Source organism: Pseudogymnoascus verrucosus (genome assembly GCF_001662655.1).
Source record: "Pseudogymnoascus verrucosus strain UAMH 10579 unplaced genomic scaffold scaffold_5, whole genome shotgun sequence".
NCBI lineage: Eukaryota > Fungi > Ascomycota > Leotiomycetes > Thelebolales > Thelebolaceae > Pseudogymnoascus > Pseudogymnoascus verrucosus.
Window position 1 is genome coordinate 568,009 of NW_017263656.1, and position 17,410 is coordinate 585,418.

General features: G+C 48.5%; 8 protein-coding genes across 8 annotated transcripts; 5 read left to right on the forward strand and 3 right to left on the reverse strand.

Moving 5' to 3' along the window:
* The first annotated feature begins 41 nt into the window (after positions 1–41).
* Positions 42–1,796, forward strand: COX15 (protein required for the hydroxylation of heme O to form heme A, cox15). Its single transcript, XM_018271396.2, has 2 exons — positions 42–467; positions 522–1,796. The coding sequence occupies exons 1-2, from the start codon at positions 91–93 to the stop codon at positions 1,648–1,650; spliced, it is 1,506 nt and encodes a 501-aa protein (XP_018133716.1). The 5' UTR covers positions 42–90; the 3' UTR covers positions 1,651–1,796.
* Positions 1,780–4,027, reverse strand: KRS1 (lysyl-tRNA synthetase). The gene is made up of 3 exons (XM_018271397.2): positions 3,668–4,027; positions 2,006–3,605; positions 1,780–1,956 (listed from the first exon to the last, which is right to left on the reverse strand). The coding sequence occupies exons 1-3, from the start codon at positions 3,881–3,883 to the stop codon at positions 1,946–1,948; spliced, it is 1,827 nt and encodes a 608-aa protein (XP_018133713.1). The 5' UTR covers positions 3,884–4,027; the 3' UTR covers positions 1,780–1,945.
* Positions 4,028–4,182: 155 nt separating this feature from the next.
* On the forward strand, positions 4,183–4,996 carry VE01_01883 (uncharacterized protein). Its single transcript, XM_018271398.2, has 3 exons — positions 4,183–4,441; positions 4,492–4,594; positions 4,681–4,996. Exons 1-3 carry the CDS (start codon positions 4,289–4,291, stop codon positions 4,749–4,751), a joined length of 327 nt encoding a protein of 108 aa, XP_018133714.1. The 5' UTR covers positions 4,183–4,288; the 3' UTR covers positions 4,752–4,996.
* On the reverse strand, positions 4,913–5,794 carry VE01_01884 (uncharacterized protein). The gene has a single exon (XM_018271399.2). The coding sequence runs from the start codon at positions 5,609–5,611 to the stop codon at positions 5,027–5,029; it is 585 nt and encodes a 194-aa protein (XP_018133711.1). The 5' UTR covers positions 5,612–5,794; the 3' UTR covers positions 4,913–5,026.
* Positions 5,795–9,928: 4,134 nt separating this feature from the next.
* Positions 9,929–10,267, forward strand: VE01_01885 (uncharacterized protein; the record flags this gene model as incomplete). The annotated part of the gene is made up of 2 exons (XM_018271400.2): positions 9,929–10,072; positions 10,152–10,267. The coding sequence occupies 2 exons, from the start codon at positions 9,929–9,931 to the stop codon at positions 10,251–10,253; spliced, it is 246 nt and encodes an 81-aa protein (XP_018133712.1). The 3' UTR covers positions 10,254–10,267.
* A 919-nt stretch (positions 10,268–11,186) lies between these two features.
* Positions 11,187–12,822, forward strand: VE01_01886 (uncharacterized protein). The gene is made up of 4 exons (XM_018271401.2): positions 11,187–11,633; positions 11,684–11,790; positions 11,846–11,999; positions 12,070–12,822. The coding sequence occupies exons 1-4, from the start codon at positions 11,333–11,335 to the stop codon at positions 12,642–12,644; spliced, it is 1,137 nt and encodes a 378-aa protein (XP_018133709.1). The 5' UTR covers positions 11,187–11,332; the 3' UTR covers positions 12,645–12,822.
* A 13-nt stretch (positions 12,823–12,835) lies between these two features.
* VE01_01887 (uncharacterized protein) lies at positions 12,836–14,702 on the forward strand. The gene has a single exon (XM_018271402.2). The coding sequence runs from the start codon at positions 13,451–13,453 to the stop codon at positions 14,513–14,515; it is 1,065 nt and encodes a 354-aa protein (XP_018133710.1). The 5' UTR covers positions 12,836–13,450; the 3' UTR covers positions 14,516–14,702.
* VE01_10743 (uncharacterized protein) lies at positions 14,657–17,405 on the reverse strand. The gene is made up of 8 exons (XM_059464195.1): positions 17,194–17,405; positions 16,992–17,122; positions 16,104–16,895; positions 15,757–16,009; positions 15,591–15,710; positions 15,156–15,533; positions 15,027–15,109; positions 14,657–14,948 (listed from the first exon to the last, which is right to left on the reverse strand). The coding sequence occupies exons 1-8, from the start codon at positions 17,336–17,338 to the stop codon at positions 14,715–14,717; spliced, it is 2,136 nt and encodes a 711-aa protein (XP_059320178.1). The 5' UTR covers positions 17,339–17,405; the 3' UTR covers positions 14,657–14,714.
* Positions 17,406–17,410: the final 5 nt, after the last annotated feature.

Here is a 17,410-nt window from a genome sequence, read left to right on the forward strand (position 1 = left end):
TGCCGAGACCTATCTTTGAAAAGTGTCAACCGCCTCCTTCCCTTCGATCAAGCCAGAAAAACTACCTCGCATGGGATATCAGCGACGCCAATGGCTTCATTACTTACCCCGCTGCGGCGGGCTCTGCCCAAGTTAGGGAAAGACCTTTTCACCTGCCGCCAATGCCCCAAATCCGCTTCCATCCAAGCGCCGAAGCTCCGGACCAGCAAAGGCCTCTCCGCCTTCCAGCCCACGCGCTTCTATAACAGCTCTGCGCCGCTGCGCACAGCTGCTACGTTGCCAGGAACCCAGGCCACGTCTCTATCTTCTCTGAGCCAGACTATTGCGAATGCTCAGAAGGAAACGACGAAGAAATCCTTCTTCCCAGATACCAGCTCCCGCGGCGTGGCTTTCTGGCTTCTCGGCAGTGCAGCCAGTGTGTTCGGCATCGTCGTCTTTGGCGGGCTGACACGGCTCACGGAATCAGGGTACGCATCTCGTACTCTCTAGAAATGTGCTTAAGCTAACCTATATACGTCCAGACTGAGTATTACAGAATGGCGCCCGGTAACTGGCACGCTCCCTCCCCTCTCTGCCGCAGACTGGGACTCCGAGTTCAACAAGTACCGCGCCTCCCCCGAATTCAAGCTGCTCAACCCCACCATGACACTTGACGAGTTCAAATACATCTACTTCATGGAATGGACGCACCGCCTCTGGGGCCGCGTGATCGGCCTCTCCTTCGTCCTCCCCGCCATCTACTTCGTCGCCCGCCGCCGCGTCTCGGCCCCGCTCACCGCAGGCCTCGCGGGCATCTCGGCCATAATCGGAATCCAAGGCTTCATCGGTTGGTGGATGGTCAAGTCCGGGCTGAAGGACGACCTCTTCGCCCCCGGCTCCCACCCCCGCGTCTCCCAGTACCGTCTCGCCGCCCATCTCGGCACGGCATTCATCTGCTACGCTACCATGCTCTGGGGTGGTCTATCGGCTCTCCGCGACCGCGCTCTCCTCGCTGACGCCACTAGTGGGCACGCCTCGATCCTCGAGCGCTCTAACCCAGCCCTCCGCCACTTCCGCCGCTCCGTCGGTTTCATCGCCCTGCTCGTCTTCACTACGGCTGTCTCCGGCGCTCTCGTCGCCGGTCTTGACGCTGGACTCATTTACAACGAGTTCCCGACCATGGGTCCTGGACGCATCGCCCCACCTGCCTCTGAGCTCTTTAGCGACTTCTACTCTCGCCGCGAGGACAAGGCTGATCTCTGGTGGCGCAACATCCTCGAGAACCCTTCGACTGTGCAGCTTGACCACCGCATCCTCGCTACCACTACGCTGACCACCATCATCGCTCTGTGGGCATACTCTCGCTTCAACCCGCGCATCGCGGCGGCGATTCCCAGGAATGCCCGCAGGGGTATGGTGGGTGTCGTCCACTTCGCATTGGCCCAGGTGGCGCTCGGTATCACGACTCTGCTGTACCTGGTGCCGCTACCGCTGGCGTCTGCGCATCAGGCGTGCAGCATGGGATTGCTTACTATGACTCTCGTTCTCGGGAGCCGGCTGTGGGTCCCTAAGAGGAGTTTGAGACTCGTGCAAAGCAGCATGGCACAGGCTGCGCAGGGTGGTTCGAAAGTGAGGGTCCCTGCTGCCGCGAGGGGAACACCAACTGCTTAAGTTGTATATTGAGAGGGGTGGATATTGTAGTATAGAATAGTGTGACGATAGTGTTCAAATATCGGGAATTAGGGGGCAGATAGCATCACAGCGGCGTTTCACGCAGGAATAGTGTATCAGTAACGGGATCTCAACTCGACTAATAGACTCAATTTTTTTCCTCTCCTTAAAAGGCCTGTCTACATTTCTCGCATACATGCCGTCGTGCTTGTGCACAGTTGGCAGACGTATCCCCCATTTGAATGGTCACACGCAGTATCCTGTTTTATACGACGCTCACTCTGGTAACATGCATTTACTTGTGCGCTGTAAAAAGTTAGTGGTAGCCTCAAAATCACAGACGGGAATTACTCACCAATACCCTCCTCAGGCTGTGCCTCAATGCCCACAACCTCAGCGGCCAACTTGGCATGCCCCTTCTGCTCCTCCTTCATAAACGGAAACGCCAAAACCTCCTTAATACTGTAACGATCGGTCAAGAACATGACCAGGCGATCAATACCCATTCCCCATCCACCGGTAGGAGGCAGACCATACTCGAGACTCATACAGAAGTTCTCATCGACCATCTGTGCCTCATCATCACCCTGCTCCTTCTGCCTCGCCTGCTCCTCGAAGCGCAGACGCTGGTCAAACGGATCGTTCAACTCAGTGTAGGCGTTCACAATCTCCTTCTTACACACGAACGCCTCGAAGCGCTCGCAGAGTCCGGGGTTGGCGCGGTGCGACTTGGCGAGTGGGGACATCATCTGGGGGTGACCGGTGATGAAGGTGGGGTTGACGCAGGTCTCCTCGATGAAGTCACCGACCATTTTGTCGAGCATGCGCGCGTTGGTGAGCGGCGGCGAGCACTCGATGTTCATCCTCTTGAGGACGCCGCGGAGGAAGGTGTTGGTCTCATCGGTGTGCAGCTCGGGTCCGGGAGGGAACTTCTCGCCGGTGGCCTCCTCCAGGGCGGGGATCATCTCCACGCGGCGCCATGGGGCTTCCCAGTTGACCTCGTACTCCTCGCCGTGCTGGGTGTGGAACTTGGTGGTGTAGCCGCCGGTCAGCTCCTTGACGAGGCTGGAGACGAGCTCCTCAGTCATGTTCATGAGGTCGTATACGTCAGCGTAGGCCATGTAGAACTCAGCGGTGGTGAACTCGGGGTTGTGGGTGAGATCGATGCCCTCGTTACGGAACTGCTTGCCGATCTCGTAGACACGGTCGAGGCCACCGACGACAAGCATCTTCAGGTAGAGCTCAGGGGCGATACGCATGAACATGTTCATGTTCAGGTCGTTGTGGTGAGTGGTGAAGGGCTTAGCAGTGGCACCTCCAGCAATGGCGTTAAGCATGGGCGTCTCGACCTCGGTGAAGTCCTTGTTGTCCAGGTACTTGCGGATATATGTGACGACCTTGGAGCGGGTGAGGAAAACATTCCTGGTGGGCTCGTTCATGATCAGATCGAGATATCTCTTGCGGTGGCGCTGCTCCTGATCCTTGAATCCGTAGTACTCATCTGGTAACTGGTGCAGACATGGGGTTAACAGCTTAACCTCTGTCGCAAAGATCGACAACTCTCCCTCCTCTCCCTTCTCAATCTTGTTCTTTGGTGCCGTGCGGCCTGGGTATCCGACAATGCCAATAATATCTCCACGGCGGAGGTGCTCATGCTGGTTTTCGAACGGCGGGGCGCCCTCTGCAGACTCTTGCAGCTGGCACATCACCTGCAGCTTAACACCCTGGGATCGGACATCGTAGAAGACGAGCTTGGTTCCAGACGCACGCTTGTTGTAGATACGGGCACCCATGCGGACCTCCACCTCCTTGCGCTGCTCACCCGACTTGAGGTTCTCATGCGCCTTGACAAAGTCGCGGATATCAGTGTTCACCTCGAACTTATGCGGGTATGGGCTCGGGTCTTGCGAAGTGCGCAGCTTGTTGATGGCGCGCGAGCGAATTTCGAAGTATTGCTGTTATACCCCGCTATTAGCCTCGTCATCGAGGGGTCGATGTACAGGGGCGTGAGACTTACGTTGGGGTTCAATTCCTTCTCATCGGCCTCGGCATTGCTCTTCTTCTCCTTCACTGGCTTAGGGGGAGCGGCGGCCTCCTTCTTCTTCTTCTCCTCCTCCTTTTGGCGCTGCTTTTGGCGCTTCTTGAGCTCAGACTTGGACACCTTCTCGCCGGTGACCTCGTCCAAGTGCAGGTTCGCGACTTGCTCCTCGATGGGAGCTGCTGCGTCAGCCATGATTGCGTGCTATCCTCTGTTTGTTGGAATAGTGGAGCGCAGAGCTGTCAAATTGTTGTGGGGGTTATTTGTGATTTTTCAAAGTTGTCGATTTTGATAGATTTATGAGATGGTGGGGCAAGTGAGTCAAAAATGTACCGAGCGATTTGTGTGTCAACTCTAAATTAACGGATTCAGTAAGATAACGGTCAGAGACAACGGAGTATGATATTTTCCGTCCCGATAATCATAAATTGAAACTGTACCTATCAACACGTGCCATCGCGTTCCGACGCGTCTCAACACCACTTCCCAAACTTCCCCACCATCCATCCCACTTCACCAAACCCCGTCAACCAACAACTCTCACCAACTCCCTACCAAGTCCTCAGCCCAATCCCAAATCTCTCCCCAGAATTCACAACAATGGCCGAATCTCTCTCCACCCCCCGCATAAACTCTACCTACCTCGACTCCTTCACCAACCGGACTGTCCGCATAACGGGGAAGGTTATCCAGCTGCGCGGTGAAGAGGCAACACTCGATTCCAACGGACACATTACCGCGCATTTGAACCGAGTACTTCCTCCCTCCACCTTCTGCCTGGGATCGTCACTAACTCCACCCAGGATGCGCATCTCACGGTCGGCAATGCCGTCGAGATTGTTGGGAAGGTGAACCAAGACCTGTCTATCAAGGTCCTGCAAGCCACGGATATGGGCGCCGATTTCAGTGAGACTTTCTCTTTCCTCTCTCCATCCCCCGCCTCCCCAAGAGCTCTTATGCACACCCCCCAGAACAGCGCTAACGAATCACAGACTATGCAGCGGAAGCCGCCGTCGTAGATGCAACACACCGGTACAAGGATATCTTCTATGCAGAGTCGTGACTCTATTTCGAGAGCGTATTTGCCGGGTTAAGTGTACAAGGAGAGAAAAAGGAAGTAAGGATGGATGAGGGCGGGCGGTGGAGGGTGGTTATGGGGAAGTAGTAGTAGAGATGTGAGAAGTCTAGGGGATTGACGAGAACAAATATGACATGAGATGAGGGGCTGGGCTGGTCGATAAGATGCGCCTACTCACTACGATACAATTACAAATACCAACTAAAATAAAATATGTGCATATTCCCTAGGATACACATCGTCCTTGCATCATGCGCAACTTACTCAAATTTAGCCAGCAACCCTTTCAAAGCCTCCTCCGTATCATATTTCTCTAGAAGCTCCTTTTTCAGTGCCTGAACTTCATCTTTCTTCTCTGCCCTAACGCCCTCCAGCATCCCCGCTGCCGGCCCAATGAGCTGCGCATCACATAAGTCCATAGCCACCGCCATAAGCAACACACTATCCGCCAGCCCCGCCATCTTCCCATCCGCATGCAGTCCATTCATCACCATCAGCGCCTTCTCAAAATCCGCGTCGCCCGGCGTGATAATCACTCTGAGCTCCGTCTGTTCCGGGCCGACTTGGTACTTGTGGTACACCCCCGGCTCAACACTGGACGTTTTGCCGATCTCCAGAGGCGTGACTGAGGCTTCCAAGACCTCGAGGTCGGGGGTCGTGCTGCTGTAGACGGAGATGGAGCCGCTGAGGAGATCGAAGGTCTCGGCGAAGCGGGTGTGGAAGTGAGGTGGGACGGTGGTACCGGGCGTCATGTGTTCAATGAAGATAGTGCGAGCTCCACCGTTTTGGGTGGTTGATTCTTCGAGATGGAAGTGGCGCTCGTCCCAGCGGCGTTCGGCGGACATGGTGGTATTAGGGATAGTCGAGATGGAATTTAATAACTGAAGCGAGAGGTGTTCCTTGACGGCGTTTTAAAGCTCTTCAATACCCTACCAAAGGAATAAAGAAAGTATAATAGAGGATCTATATAGCAATACCCGAGGATGAACAAATATATATACAGACGATACAGTAAGCTGAGTGCGGGGTCGGCAAGTTCGACGTCGAATTATGAATAAACCCTGCTCTCACTGCATACTGAACACGTGCACATGCCACACAGAGCACCGCTACAAGTATAGAGCTCGTGTTGATTAGAATTCCATGCCTACTTACTATTTACTGAGTTCTCGTGCCCTACTTACCCTTACTTTGCGCTTGAGGCGGTGAGGGGATTGGCGAAGCAAGGGGCGGTATGGGCTAGAGGCGGCAAGGGGCATGGGGGCACTGGGCTTCAAATCCACGCCATGCTTATTGACACGACTGAGACCGGTAGCGTGCAGTGATTCCAAATGTGGGCAAGATCTTAATAAAATAATTTATTACTCGCCATCATTCACCCCAAGGCGGCGAGGCATGCGGCAGCAAACGAGTTGGAATCCACGCGCTGTCCATTGGCGCGGTTGAGACTGTCATCCAAGTGCATCAAAGAAGGCAAGGGGCTTAGTTTAGAATACGGCACGACTGAGATCTCCATGTGATACGGAAGGGTTGCGAAATGTGCAGTTCCTTATATAAGGGAGGATTTGTCTGTTCAGTTTATAATCCACCCATATCTACAAAGACAAAATCCAGTGAAGCTTTAATCAAACCCAATATGACGTTTCCTGTCGCCCTCCTCAGCATGGCCTTTAGCATCATCTTCGTTAAAGCCACTACCATCCCTAGGCCAGGCATAGGCTTACGAAATTTAGACTGTACCCCAGGCGAATATATATGCGCTCAGAAGGGTTACAGCACTAGGTGTGGTAATTATCCTGGCATTGTACGTATTTCAACGCCCAGCTCTTCGCTATTAGTCACAGACAATAACAGTACACTGTAGGTTATCTGTGACGCTTTAGGCAGCTTCTTCCAAACTGTGGCATGCTGCGGAGATGGGGGGTGCCAAGATATCGATGGGGCACCATACTGCATATAAAGTATGTATTGTAACCATTTGCTTGAAAAGGATAAAATACAGACATGTATCTGACATCAAGGGGATAGAAAGGCATATCGAGCTATAAAATTACCACTTGGCAGTTAGAACAGAGGCTTTACGAGACAGGCACAGTGTGCGGCAGATAGTTACAATAGCAGATTTAATTGAATTATCTACCACTCCAACGAGCGCCTAAAATCCCAGTGCTATCCGTGCTTCTGTCAGGTGTCCACGCCGCATGTCTAAATTCTCAACCGGAACAGAAATATTTCAAATTTTAGAAGGGTCTCCCGTTCTTGAAACCCCTTGGGACGGCAAGGGGCATGAGACAGCAAGTAAGGATGCCAAATATGAGCCAGAGCATATAAAATGGAGGGTTTGTCTCCCCCTTCTCTCCGAAATCCAACACTTACCTACAAAAGCAAAAGCAAAAGCTCATTAATTTTTCGCCAGACTAGTATGAAGTTTCCCCTCGCCGTCAGCGTGGCAATTGGTGCCACCCTCGCCCAAGCTGCCGCCGTCCCCACAGGCTTACTAGGGGAACGCTGTACTCCAGGTACATATTACTGCAATCAGAGCCCTGTTTTTGAGTGTGGTACTTATTATGGCGCAATTGCATGTATTTTAACACACAGCTCTCTGCTGTTAATCGTACTAGATTATACTGCTAATCATGTGCCACAGGTTATTTGTGACGATACAGGCTACAACTATACCCCCATAGCATGCTGCGACCAAAAAAGGGGGTGCAGGGTTGTCAATGGCGAGCCGCACTGCATGTAAAGTGCGTATCCCAACCTTTGCTCAAAAGGATTAAATACAGATATCTAATATTAAGGGAATAGAATGGCGTATCAAATTATTTGGATATTCCGGGAATACATAGACCCAGGACTGATTTGCATGAGGCACTCGAACTGACTACGAGGTTCTCACATAGTAGTTTCAGCAGCTTCACAATCGGCACGGTTTATGGCACGTAGTTATAACGGTAGATTCAATTAAACTATCTACCTATCCGCTAGGTGCTTAAATCCCAGTGAGGGCTAATCGGGCTTTAGTCGGCCATCAAAGAGCTTCCCATGTACCATGCCTATATACCCAATAGATACAGAAGGGCCTCGCATAAGAATAGACCCACCATTTAGATCATGGTCTAACTGAGTGGTATGTAAGGCGGCAAGGGGTTAGAATCTACGCCACCCCCATCAGAATTACCACCCTTCTATGATCACCCAACATGTAGGCGGCAAGTAAGGACTCTGAAATATATGTCAGAGCAAAATAAGATATATGGCTCGTCTACCCGATCTTCTAAAATTCAACACTTAAACCCACATCGCCCGCAAAAGCAAAATAGCCAGTATAACCTCCCATCGAAACCAACATGACGTTCTCCCTCACCCTCGTCAGTCTATCTTTAAATGCTGTCCTCGTCCAATCAGTCTCCATCCCCAATAGCTTGCTACCCAGGTCCTGCTCCCCAGGCGGCTATGGCTGTACTTCAGGGTTTGGGTGGTGTGCTCGATATCAAGATTCAATTGTACTTATTTTCACACACGTCTCCCCTCTATTGATTATGCTAGGTTATGCTTCTAATAATATCTATAGGTTGTCTGCGATGCTTCGGGCTTAATTTCCACCTTGTGGCATGCTGCGGATCTGGGGGATGCGGTATCGTTAACGGCGCTCCACACTGCTTGTAGAGAGGTATGGTATATTCCAATTAAACGACAAATGAGTATCCTAACATTAAGCTGACTGAAAATTATACATACGATTTGGAATATGGGTATCAAGTTGTTGGGCTATTCAGGAATTCGGATCGAGACCTATAGCTCATTTGTATGGGATGCCTTGGTGACAACAGTTCTCACTTAGCAGTTAGAGCATAGATATTTCAATCAATTAAATTAACTGCCCAAAGCCCCAGTGCTGATCCTTCTTCCATTAGCTGCTTGCTGTCACTTGTCAAACTGTCCGTCTAATAGCACTGGGGCTACCAAATCGAGAGGATTGATGGTGCCGCGGAGATTCCTCATCCCAGGCTAATGCAGAATCCCACGCAACAAGGTTGAATCCTACACGGCGCCCAGACTCATGATACGTATAAAAGAATGCAATATATATGTAGAAGTATTCAAAGGGATTTTAAGATGGCAGTATTAAAGAATTTCACTTCGTATTGGGGGGTTTCTAAGTAGTATCCTCGGATTCTAATATTTTCACAAATAAAACCCCTTATAAAAAAGCAAGGACATCTACTATCCCATTCTACATATATATATATTGAAAACGAACACTTAACTACGAGGTTAAAACCACCACCCTCACCAATCCAACGTGAAGTTTCTTTTCGCCCTCCTCAACGTGGCCCTTAGCAGCACTCTCGTCCACGCCCTCACAGCAACCCCTCGCGATGGGGACTGCACACCGAGCGACTACTACTGCGCCAAAGACATTCTGCAGTGATGTGGCGCTGGTCTAGCAGTTTTACGTGTATTATTTTCAAGCGCAGTCCTCCGCTGTCGACTGAGTATGCTACAAAACAGTTGTCCACGTACTGATCGTGTTCTATAAACTGTCTGCGATGCCCGGCAACAAATGCACGTCACGGCTTGTTGTGGAACGGGCAATTGCCAGTGGATCAATGGAGCGGGGTACTGCGCATGAGGGGGGGTAGGGACATGAGAGTGGCTGAATAGAAGGATAGGACGAAGGGTTGATACTTTATTCTTAGTAAAGTCTCAGATGGTGCGGAGAGAGTATACTAAGTTCAATCGCTACCCATAGCCAAGCCACTCAATAATACCTACAGCGTAATACAAACCACTCCTACAGGGACACCCACTCAAACAACCTGCCCATCACCTCCTCCCACCCCCCATCCTCAGCTTTAGTCGCTTAAGATCCTTCGCATCCGAGGCTAATGTAGGAGAATCCTACGCCGTAAGGCTGAATCCCAATTGGTACCAAAGGATGTAATATACATACAAATCTATAGAATGGATATGGGAGGGTGGTATTGAAGGATTCTGTGTGGTATTGAAGGATTTCAGATTAGTATCGACGGATTCCAATATTCGCTCAAAACTCCGATATAAACGGACGGCTTCCTCGCCCCATATTCTCAAACTCCACAACCTATCTACGAAGCAAAACTATTACCCCATCATCAGCCAACACGTCATCCCTCACCATGAAATTCTCCTTCACCCTCCTCTGCCTGTCCTCCACCACTCTCCTCGTTGACGCCCTTACAACCCGCTTTCCATACTGCATCCGAGGTCTATATTACTGCGCTAACAACCGCTCCGACTGGTGCGGTGGTGGTCCTGCAATTGTATGTATCAATAGAAAACTCTCTGGTGTCACTCGAGCTTACTATAGTCGCGGCTCAACGTGCTGATTCGGTGTTATAGGCTATATGTGTTGACGGCAACGACGAGTATAAGCTTGTAGCATGCTGTGGGACTGGCGGCTGCAAGTATATCGGTGATGATAATGTGCCGTACTGCGTGTGATAAGGGATATGGGGAACAGGATGTAGTAGAAAGAAATGAATAGGCAAGGTGCAAATGACTGCCATATAGTTTGTAGTGAAGCTTGAAGATCACAGAAATAGTGCACGCGGTTATGAACATTGCTTCTCGAAGTGTTCGATTCACCTTCAAACCTGTGTGAGTGACATGCATGGACAGGCCAGGAATGGAAATGGATTGGCATAAAATGTGGTGGACTAAGGCCTCTTTATCAAAGGGTATGCTAGAACTAGACCGATAACCACCTAAAAAACACTTCGGGGAGCAATGTGCATTACCGCGAGCACTGCGTTGCTTAGATTCTACTAAGGTCAGGACGTTTCGGGTGTAGCAGAACAAGTAAGAAGCTCGCAATTTGATTACCTCACATATTGATTTGATACCCGATGCTAATAATATGGGTGTTCAGAATCGTTGAATACAGACCTGCTGTAATGGAAATGAATGAGCATCGGACACATTTCAATCTATATCACTCCTCTTAAAATTTGAATTATAGCACCCTATTTTGGAAGGATAGTATTCGTTTTACAAGTAACTCGACACTTTTCCCCTGATCTCTTCCGTTTATGTATCCTGCCGACCATGGCCCAGGACGACTATTGAAAGTAATACAGTTTCTCAAGCCTCAGTTTCTGTTAAATACTTTAGTCTACTACGTTTCTTAATTAACGCGCCTATTCGACAATCTTAAAAAAGAAATCAGGCAGCTATACACATGCCCTGAAAATAACATCGAAATTGCCGAAATCTCAACGTGTAGAAAATACAGGGGTATCGGAAGGTCTAAGATGTAAAAAACATGGGTCGAGATCGAGATTAATCTATAAATATAATTACTAATCCATTTGGGCCTTTATTTAGCCTAATGGTACTACGCGTGACACTACTAGGAAAGAAGCTGCGGAGTATCGGAGCACCATAATCAACCCCCGCTATGCTTTTTTTATAAAGACGTACCGAGATGTTCTTTTCGTTTCATCTGCCACAGATTCAACTTATCTTGCGTTTTCCTTCGATTTACTACTTACGTCCCTTGTCTTGACTAAAGTTAACCGGCTATGGCGCCCATCAAAGTCGGAATCGTGGGCTACGGTTTTGCAGCCAAGAACTTCCATATCCCTTTCATTTCCGCCATTCCTGACTACGAAATAATCGCTATTTTGCAGAGAGCGGAGGCCCCAGCCAATCCTGAGTTATCTCCTAAGGGTTCCCATTGCACTGTCGATTTTCCAGGAATCAAGCACTATAGATCTGCAGACGACTTCTTCGCCGATTCAGAAATCGCTTTTGTCGTAGTAGCTACGCAGACTGATACGCATGCCTTGTTTGGGGAGATGGCGCTGACGGCCGGAAAGCACGGTACAGCGACTACATTTAACCCGCATGCGATGAGCTAATGTAACCACCAGTCATAATTGATAAGCCTTTTGCAGAGTCAGCCGAGGAAGCAGACAAGATCATAGCCCTTGCTGAGAAGAAATCATTACTTCTTACCTGCTATCAAAACAGAAGATGGGTATGATTAAGTCTTCTCCGCATTTGTTTTTAGAGACTCACTTATTTTTGATTAGGATGGTGGCTTTCAAACGTTGCGGAAGCTTATTAAAGAAGACGCATTAGGGGATATCAAGGAAGCAGAGATTCACTACGACTTCGAGTCGCCATCATGGATTTCTCAATTCCCTGCGAAGTATACGCCTGGAGCTGGGATGGCGTATGGGCTAGGTGAGTGAGATTGCAGCGCCTTTAAATTAGCGTTTCGCTATGAAGATGGTCTTGACAAACGTATTTGTAGGAACGCACAGCATTGATCAGGCATTGGTCTTATTTGGCCTGCCCAAATCAGTCACAGGTTTCTTCCGCGTCCAGCGCGGCATGGAGAGCGAAGTAGAGGACTCCTTCACCATAGTCATGCAGTACGACGGACCACAGAAGGAGCTACTTGTAACAGTGAAGACATCTGTGGTAACACCAATGGCGCAGCAGCTTAAATTTCTCGTGCGCGGCACTAAAGGCTCCTTTATTAAGTTTCAGAATCGGAGTACGTGCCCACAAGAAGAGCAGATTGCTCTGGGAGCAAAACCTCTCGACGAAGGTTTTGGTTCCGAGCCAGAGCAATTCCAAGGCATTCTCACGACATATGACAGTTTCGATAGTCAGGTCCAGACACTTGACAAGGAGACAAACAAGTATACTGGTAGGTATCCTACGATTACAGGTCGATGGCTAGGAATATACGAGAATGTTGCAGATGCCATCAATGGAAAGGGCGATTTAGAAGTCAAGCCAAAGCAATCGAGAGATGTGCTGCGTATTATTGAGCTTGCAAGGGAGTCACACAACAAGGGTGTTGCAGTGCCATGGGCATGAACGTTTTCACGGCCTGTTGGAATTCTTGGGAGTTATTTTGAGAATGAAGCCAATCCGCAATCACCACCTTTACTAATTTGCCCAGTCAATGCCTGCATACTTGAACTAGTAAAAGTACTAGACCCGTCGAAATATATGGAGATTCATACCTACAAGTAATTTCATCTTTCCGTCCAAGCTTAAGCTGTGATATGACATCTTCCACATCGAGTTGCCTTTTCTGCCATACTGACGATTGCCGTGACAAGTTGATGAGAAAGATGCCAAGGAATAGGAGAGGAATCGGCAACGGATAATATATGTGGTTGTTCGAAATCTTGGGAGTGGAGGCTTAATCTTGAAGTGGTCTCAACCTGATGGCTTGAGGGTCTAAGGCAGCCGCCCGCGGCCCTGCCATAGCTGCCATACTCACCCCTACTATTTGGGGTGGGAAACCTCATTCTTGCTCCAGAGACTCTCCTAAAGCTCGAAACCTCTGATGATCATGACTCACACCGAGCGCAGAATATCGGGACTTAACTTGAATGAATCACAACAAGCCCTGAGGTGCGGGGTATTGGCCATGGACGAACCCCGCACGTAGCCCACAGGCGCTAGAACGGGGAATATGGAGCATAATCCCCGATGAGTACTGCCAGCTCAACTTCCAACTTCGACACTCCCCACCGGGTACGGCGGATAAATTGACAGCGAGGCTGAATAAAATAAGACTCCTTCTCGCTTTAATACTTCGACTCTGTTTATGTGTGTGTTCTCACAACCCATCTATTTTCCATATTTCAATTATTTCAATACTACATGCCACAATGACTTCCGTCCCAACCATTCGCTGGGGGATAATTGGTACGGGCTGGATCTCAACTGAGGTTGTCAAGGACTTGATTCTCGAACGCCCCGACGCAAAAGCTGTGCATGTAATCCAAGCCATTGGCTGCTCTTCCCTTTCCAAAGGCCAAGCGTTTGCTAAGTCCACGATTCCGCATCTATCGCCTACAGTCTATGGCTCTTATGCCGAGTGTTACGCTGATCCAAAAGTCGACCTCATTTATATCGGAACTCCTCACGCATTCCATAAGGATAATTGTCTCGAAGCCATCCAACATGGGAAGCATATCTTATGCGAGAAGGCTTTCACGTTGAACGCACGAGAGGCACGCGAGGTATTTGCTGCGGCAAAGGCCAAAGGCGTCTTTATTATGGAGGCTATGTGGACGCGTTTCTTTCCGCTTATGCAGACCTTACAACGGCTGCTGCATGATGAGAAGATCATTGGTGATATTCTACGGGTATTTGCGGACTTTGGCCTCAACATGGATGTCAAATCTTTAGGGCCCGAATCCCGTTTGAAGAACAAAGCGCTGGGGGCTGGGTCTTTGCTCGATGTTGGTATTTATAGCTTAACATGGGGACTGCTATGCTTGGATCGAAATATTGCGGACAAGGCGGAGAAGCCAAAGGTCGTGTCCCTACTGAGTCTCGAAGAGGGTGTTGATATGACTTCATCATTTCTACTGTTGTACCCTTCGACAGGGAGGCAAGGAATCCTCACTTCCACCATGAGTGTAAAGTCCGATGAAACATTCGCACGAATTGAAGGCAGCAAAGGAACCATCTTTGTTGAGGGCCCCGGAACTTCAATCCCATCGAGGTTTAAGTACGTCCCAAATAATAAAGATGAAAAGGAGAAGGTATTTGAGTTTGAGAAGCCGGGCGCGGGATATTATTACGAGGCGGATGCTGTTGCCATGGATATCCAAGCGGGGAGGACGGAAAATGCGGTCATGCCGTGGGCTGAGACAATCAGAGTTATGGAGATTATGGATGACATTCGGTATACAAACGGAGCGTTATTCCCTCAGGACGCAGAATAGTTAGGATGAATGGTCTTTCTCATGAAGTAGCCGGAGCATCGATCTGCGTGTCATGGTGATTAGGTTATTATTAGATAATTATACTGAAATTGTGCATAGCTATCAGACGGGTTCGGGAGACAGTGTCGCGCAAAGTGAGAGTTTTGTTAATAAGTATCATTAATAATAATACAGATTGATAGGGTTCCACCATTGCGAGTCAGTCATCTAAGTCTCCCCAGTATTCTTTGAGATCGTCAACCCTCCACTTTGTATCCCAGCCTGTCTCCTTCTCAATCCGTTCCAGGATTCTCAAAATCGCAGAATGCTCGCTTGGATGGCTCATTACTTTTCCAGCTATCCACAGAGGTTGCACAGAGTTCGTCCAGGAGCCGTGGTGTGTATTTGACTCCGAAATAGCACAGATCTGCCGTGCGTGCCAGAGGATTGAACGCTAGAAAGAACCACACCGTATAATTAGCGACTGGTATAAATGAAAGAGTTGGACTTAATATAGACTGAATGAACTTACCGACTGTTTCCCAAGGTTTATACCTTTCGGTTTTACTTGAAGCATCATTAGTGTTGAGGTGTGGTATAATTGATTTCCAGAGACTGCCAGATATTAGATTATAAAAATCGAGTCTTTGATTTCACATACTTGCTGAGCCGTTCCCATACAAGACTGTCGGAAATGGGTTTTGGAAGTCTTCTGCTACTACTGGAATGGCTAGAAGAGGCTTCATTTCTTCGGGTCTGTCAGTATACCAACTTTGTAGGATATCATACAACTTTTGCCATCGTAGAGCATAGCCATCTTGTTGGTTTTGCGGGCGTGATATATCAAAGTGGCTGGTCCTGTTAGAATTTAACAAGTGCAGAACGCTGGCGCAAATGAAGACTGAATAATTTGCCCAAACATCAAAAGTGTTCGATGGGTTGCGGAAGAGGTTGTGATCTTCCCATGCATCTCTACCGGAAGTCCAACGGTTAAGAGGAATAAGAGTTTCTTCTTGTGAGATTAGACCCCCACAGACATCTGTAATTAGAGTAGTTAGTAACTTATTAGACTGAATTAGAGCCGCGAAATACATACCCATTCTAGCAAAGCACCAGAAAAGAGCCTGCTCAACCTCACCCACAAAGCCATGGATACGAATGGCTTCTATCAAATTTGCACAACCATCTAAGTGCCGCCTCCATTCCTTTGGAGAACCTTGTATTATTAGTCACAGCATCATTTTAGGTCAACAGTTACCTACAGCTCATCATCTCTAAAACGCATAGAATTACACAAGAAGCCATAACTTCTGTATTTCTGGTGTGAAGCTCTGGTAACAGGAGGTGTATTGCCTCCTGATATAAAGCAAGGCTCTCCGATGAGGGCAATAAGGGGTTTTTTCTTTCCAATTGTCGAGCTGACAATGCCAATATTGAATATTTAAGCTGTGGTGATGATTTTGCCATTATCGGGAGTTTGAACTCAAAATGGCGCTGATTGTCGAACTTGTCAAGCTGAGCAGAGTTAGCAAACAGAGTATATTGTCTCTATTAATAATGATAGCGGATAAAGAACAAAACAAATCGGATTTAATAATCGCGGACCTACCCATGGGGCCAATTCATCAATGTAGTTTTTCCATAATATATACTCGCGATTGGGCGTAAGTTCAGGTGGCTTATGAGTTTCGGAATACGACAAGCAATTATCGTTGGGTAGACCATCTCCCTGCGGTCGTACCGTTTCCTGTGAGAATGGTCCTGGGTTTGGCTGAGATTCCGGAGTTCCAGACCTAGTGGCAGCGTTTGATCTTGCTGTATGTATTATGTGATTGCGAAGGGTAGTATGTAATTCCCGGTACGCTGAACCAGGAAGAAAAATGCCTTGAGATGAATCAAAGAGCTGGTTGTCAAAAATCGGCTCGTTGAAAATCCTCTGTCGGGCTTGTGGGTGCATGTTGTCATTCTCCGGTTGTCTGATATTGATGGGCAATGGTTCTTGATCTTGTTGAGAGTCTGGATGTCGGGTGTACCTCAACGCAAGTAATTCGGCTGCCACTTCTCCAGTGTGGAATATAGGGTCTGCTTCTGACAGGTTACTGTGTTGTATATCACTATACATTGGCTGTGACTGAGGTGTTGAGCCATGAATAGTTGCATGTTCATGATTCGGAGTAAGTTCCGAATCAGACATTGTGTCCATGGGCATATAGCCATCTTCACATATTGCAAATGAAATGTTGTTATATGGGGATCTATGGAAGGAGTGTTGTGAGGTGGATGAATGAGCTCTATCTGTGCTTGCCATGTATTCGCTGCTTTGAGGCGTATCTTGATCTTGGTCTTTTGAAGGCGCATTATTTTGTTTGGCTTTTGATATCTCTGGCATAATATCTGGTATCTGAGTCTCTTGTTAGCAAAGAGCCTCTGAGAAAAGTATACGCTGGTTTAAGATCTAACAGACGCCATATTGCTAGAGGTATTTTCTAATACTAACAGGATGTCTTATAGACGGGTTCTCTATAGCCAGGCTATTTGGATGGACAGCTTTAAATCTAATATCTGTGCCCCATGCACACAATTCTCGGCGATGGTGACAACTGTCACATTTCGGTCTTCTTTCATCACCTAAAAATATACTTTAGATTTAGATTTCTAGATTAATAGGCTCATTGTGCGTCTACCACAGAATCACTCACATTTTTTGTGTCGTCGGCGACAGTTGACGCAGCCGGTTCTTGTCCGCCTTGGCTGATTTGGACGACTCCGAACGGAGCTTTCACCTTGTGGCACAATTCCTTCCGAGACTGGTTCGGGCCGAGTCTGCAATTCTATAATCTCCATGGCAAATAATATGCCATAGGTGAGTTCGCCAGGGTTTTTTTTAGGGTAGACCAACGGAACAAATTAGTTCAC

Bases quoted from the DNA above. Each gene is read 5' to 3' on its own strand.
- VE01_01884 (XM_018271399.2), bottom strand. From the start codon at position 5,611: ATGTCCGCCGAACGCCGCTGGGACGAGCGCCACTTCCATCTCGAAGAA.
- VE01_01883 (XM_018271398.2), top strand. From the start codon at position 4,289: ATGGCCGAATCTCTCTCCACCCCCCGCATAAACTCTACCTACCTCGAC. The intron at 4,442-4,491 runs GTACTTCCTCCC...AACTCCACCCAG, and splicing joins TTACCGCGCATTTGAACCGA to GATGCGCATCTCACGGTCGG. The intron at 4,595-4,680 runs GTGAGACTTTCT...AACGAATCACAG, and splicing joins GGATATGGGCGCCGATTTCA to ACTATGCAGCGGAAGCCGCC.
- COX15 (XM_018271396.2), top strand. From the start codon at position 91: ATGGCTTCATTACTTACCCCGCTGCGGCGGGCTCTGCCCAAGTTAGGG. The intron at 468-521 runs GTACGCATCTCG...ATATACGTCCAG, and splicing joins ACACGGCTCACGGAATCAGG to ACTGAGTATTACAGAATGGC.
- KRS1 (XM_018271397.2), bottom strand. From the start codon at position 3,883: ATGGCTGACGCAGCAGCTCCCATCGAGGAGCAAGTCGCGAACCTGCAC. The intron at 3,606-3,667 runs GTAAGTCTCACG...GGGGTATAACAG, and splicing joins AGAAGGAATTGAACCCCAAC to CAATACTTCGAAATTCGCTC.
- VE01_01887 (XM_018271402.2), top strand. From the start codon at position 13,451: ATGACTTCCGTCCCAACCATTCGCTGGGGGATAATTGGTACGGGCTGG.
- VE01_01886 (XM_018271401.2), top strand. From the start codon at position 11,333: ATGGCGCCCATCAAAGTCGGAATCGTGGGCTACGGTTTTGCAGCCAAG. The intron at 11,634-11,683 runs GTACAGCGACTA...TGTAACCACCAG, and splicing joins GCTGACGGCCGGAAAGCACG to TCATAATTGATAAGCCTTTT. The intron at 11,791-11,845 runs GTATGATTAAGT...ATTTTTGATTAG, and splicing joins GCTATCAAAACAGAAGATGG to GATGGTGGCTTTCAAACGTT.
- VE01_10743 (XM_059464195.1), bottom strand. From the start codon at position 17,338: ATGGAGATTATAGAATTGCAGACTCGGCCCGAACCAGTCTCGGAAGGA. The intron at 16,010-16,103 runs GTAGGTCCGCGA...AACTCTGCTCAG, and splicing joins TTGATGAATTGGCCCCATGG to CTTGACAAGTTCGACAATCA. The intron at 15,110-15,155 runs GTATGTGAAATC...AATATCTGGCAG, and splicing joins GTATGGGAACGGCTCAGCAA to TCTCTGGAAATCAATTATAC.